We start from the raw sequence: 3,967 nt of genomic DNA on the forward strand, positions 1-3,967 counted from the left end.
CCGTCTCAAGACTGCTGGTAGCTGCTCACTACTCGTACGAGTCACAACTGATGGGAGGTTCCAATTGACGGAGCTGACGAAGCAAAACCGCCAAGACCTTTTGAGTGTTTCTCGCGCCTCGACGCGTTAACCCTTCAACCCCCCCCCTTTGTTCTACGTGTTGTTGAGCTAAATCGCCCACAACCATCGTCATTCCTCCACTTAAGGCCGTCCGCCAATTCCCGTTCAACATGGCCGACGACAAAATGGATCCCAATCTAATACCTGCACCTGCCCTTGCCGATGATGGCGGGACTCCTGCGCTGTTCAGCGAGGTTACCTTCTACATAGTCGAGAGCCCGGAACTTGTACATGAAGCTGCCCGAGAGGTATGGTTTCAGAGCTGTCGCGGATTGCGATGGGTTTTTGGTGTTATTATTTTTACTGACAAATTGGTAGATCGCCCGGATGCTCATTGAAAATGGTGCTCTGGAATCCAAACCTCTTGGAACAGGCTCTGCGATGCAACTGGACTTGCAAGAGATTACTCACATCATATCCTCCACAATTGATTTTCCTGACTACTCAGAGGTTGAGGGTCTTATGATCCCAGTGGTTAAACCGGAATGGGTAAACTTCTCAATACAGAAGAACCGTATCGCTCATGTGCGCCCATACACCCCTGACCCTAGATTTTTCCTTTGTGGAATCATTGCTACAATTGCGGAGCTACCGGTTGGTGACAAGGAGGCAATCTGCGGAGGGATAATTGCTATGGGTGGGCAGTATGGCAGCAACTTGACAAAGTTTACAACTCACATAGTCGCATTGAATATGGACAATGTAAGTTCGGGGCGGCATTCTCCGGTTTGGATAAAAGCGACCCTAACTTCATCGCCCTTGTAGGAGAAATGCAGACAAGCTGTAGCTAAGAGGATGTCGATTAAAATTGTTTTACCGCATTGGTTCGATGATTGTCTTAAGCTCGGGCGTCGCATTGATGAAGCACCCTATCTCCTCCCGAATCCTGAAATTGAACGAGTTGCCAACTTTGAACCAATGCCCCTACCAAAAGGCCCCGACCTGACCTATAGCCATGCTCATGACGGGGGGGCAATGGCTCTTGACCCTCCATCTCCGAAGCGCAGCTCGTCGGTGTTTGAACGCAAGAAGATTCGATTGGGCGAAGACTTGGAATTGAGCCCGAGGCTGAAGTCAGTTATAGCTACTGTTATTGTTCAAATGAAGGGCGAGGTTGTGGACAAAGTGGAGGATGCCGATATATATGTTGGCCAGTTCCGAGGTGGAGAGGAATATCTAGAAGCGAGCCATGTAGGCATCCATGTAGGCAGCCTAACTTGGCTGTATTGGATTTGTGCGCATGGAAGATGGACTTCTCCTCTGGCCAAGTTGCTTCACTATCCACTCGTTAGAGGCGGGCTGCCCGGGATGGAGAAATTTGTGAGCATGGTTCATATCGTGGAAAATTGTGAATTTACTAATAAAAGAGCAAATGCAGAAAATAACTGTGTCCAATTATGGCGGAGATGCTCGGCTCTACCTGGAGAACCTGATTGAAGCCTGCGGAGCCAAGTTTACGAAATCGATGAAGACTGAGAATACGCATCTTATTACGGCAAGGTTTTCATCCCAATTTCTCCAAAAAAAAAAAATAAGGATTACCAGTGTCTAACGGTGAGCGGCGACAGGAGCCATAGTGAAAAATGCCAGGCAGCGAGAGAGTGGAATATTGACATGGTCAATCATTTATGGCTCGAAGAATCCTACGCTAAGTGGGAGATTCAAAGCGTAACGAACCCAAGATATACCCACTTTCCGGCCCGCACCAACCTCATGGAGGTTGTTGGCCAAACCCCAATGGATGTAAAAGCACTTGAGCAGTTTTACATGAATGATGATGATCTGATGAGCGTGGATGAGGGTAGTGGACCTGCCGCCAACGGAAAACGACCCAAATCCACTCCACGGGTAAAAGCTATTAATAAACGCACCTCGCTTAACAATACATCGACTCCTTCAAGATGGTCCAATGATGAACTCTCTGGCCCATCTCCCTCCATCTCGGGAAGTGGGCGAAAGGCGAAGGAGCAAGCTGCTGCAAGGCTTCATGACCAGATAATGCCCGATTTGATGCAGTATGAGAAAGAACAGAAGAGAAAGGGAGGGATTCTGGGCGGAGGGCGTATACGCAGGAGTAAGAGCCCAGCTGATGAGAGGACAAGGAAGCGAACGGTATCAATGGGCGTCGATAGTACCGACGAGGACTCCAGGACTGATAACAAAAAGCAAAAAAAGCGCCCACGGCCTACTGTTTATCTACTTATGACTGCATACCGGGATTGGGTTAATCAACCACACAGAGAAGATACTGATAGGGTAAATATGGAGCGCTCCCTTGGGATTAGGAGTATTACTAATAATGTACAGAAAGCGCTTGCCGATCTAGGCATTCAATGTGTCAATGATCCTACGACATGCACACACCTCGCAGCGCCCCACATCGTACGAACCGAAAAGTTTTGCTGCGCTCTGGCGAAAGCACCAATCATCGTTTCCACGGAATGGCCAAAGGCATGCCTCAAAGAGGAGAAAATCGTGGACACCGAACCATACCTCCTCCACGACTCTGACGGCGAGAGGAGACTCTCTATGAGTCTTTCACAATCTCTGGAACGTGCAAGGAAGAACAAGGGTCAACTTTTACAAGGCCAGATTATTTATGTTACTCCGGGTGTTCATGGAGGCTTTGAGACCTATCGCAAGATCGTGGAGGCCAACGGAGGCGTCTGCCTTTTATTCCGTGGTCCCGCAAAGCGAGCGACCAACTTACCCGATAGTGACACTCTGGTTCTTCTGAGCGGAGATGACGCTGCCGATAGGAGGTTTTGGAATCCTTTCCTCAAAATGGCTAGGACTAAGGAGAAAGAGGCGGTGGTTTACAGAGCAGATTGGCTACTAGACCTAGCAATGACCCAGAAAATAGAGTGGACGGAGAGGTACAAATTCCCTGAGTAATTGATGTGTCACCTCCTTTGGAATTCTTGGGAGGATGCGCGGATTTTTATTGGGTGTTTCTTGTGAGGATGTGTGTGGGGGTATCTTTCTTAATTCTTGTTCTCTTATCATACATTTCATGTATTCCGAATAATCTGTGCGGTTAGGATTGGGGTTAGAAACAAGCATTTGGCGTATAGCGGTCATGGTGGCCCGTGGTCTGGGTCTATACCGGTGGTTGTTAGTAATGTCAGGCTGTCTCGTGTGTTGTTGTTTGCATGGCAATTTGTAGACTGGGGTTTTGATGGGATCCAAGTTCGTAGCTTGGAGATGAAGATAGACTGGCTCGGCTTTTTTACATTTCTCTGGGCGTGAAAATGGGAAGATTAATGTGTAATAACACTGCTTCAATGTTATGATAGCGAATGTAGGCAGCGTACAGTACCTCGCAGCCAATGGAGGAAAGCACTTGTACAGAGGAGAGAGTGGGAGTAGCAGCTTCACCCGCTCCCTCCCCCAGACGGCAGCATGCAAGAGTGGTGTTTGACCACCGTTGTCTGGGATGCTGGGGTTGACATCATCCCGCCCAAGCGGCAACTTCACTGCCCCCACGTGGCGATAGCGGGAAGCCCACGAGAGTGGCGGAAGCGCCTTGATTGTACTCGAGCTCGAGTAGAGTGGAGATGATCTACTATTCTATTACCGGTATTGGGGTACTATTGTGGCAGTATGATATTATGATACTATACCGTTTGACCGGCAGACTGATTGTATTAACTTTTAAGTGAATCAGGGTTGATTTTTGTAAAACAGCCCAAGGTTTGCCACGTTGACTAAAATGTATCAGCCAGGGTTACGAACATGATAGCCCGGGGGAGCACCTACGAGTACAGCTCCAGCGAAAGCTTGGCCCAACACCAACCTGCGTTCAGCAACACCCAAGCTCACTTTCGTCGGAGAAACAACCCCCCCC

At 48.7% G+C, this 3,967-nt stretch overlaps 1 protein-coding gene across 1 annotated transcript; it reads left to right on the top strand.

Annotated features, from left to right (window-relative positions):
• Positions 1–230: 230 nt before the first annotated feature.
• GSTUM_00002372001 (uncharacterized protein) lies at positions 231–3,015 on the top strand (the record flags this gene model as incomplete). The annotated part of the gene is made up of 6 exons (XM_002842486.1): positions 231–368; positions 439–822; positions 886–1,440; positions 1,499–1,620; positions 1,689–2,376; positions 2,428–3,015. The coding sequence occupies 6 exons, from the start codon at positions 231–233 to the stop codon at positions 3,013–3,015; spliced, it is 2,475 nt and encodes an 824-aa protein (XP_002842532.1).
• Between the last annotated feature and the right edge of the window lie 952 nt (positions 3,016–3,967).

This window comes from Tuber melanosporum (genome assembly GCF_000151645.1).
Source record: "Tuber melanosporum whole genome shotgun sequence assembly, scaffold_129, strain Mel28".
In the NCBI taxonomy this organism is placed as follows: domain Eukaryota; kingdom Fungi; phylum Ascomycota; class Pezizomycetes; order Pezizales; family Tuberaceae; genus Tuber; species Tuber melanosporum.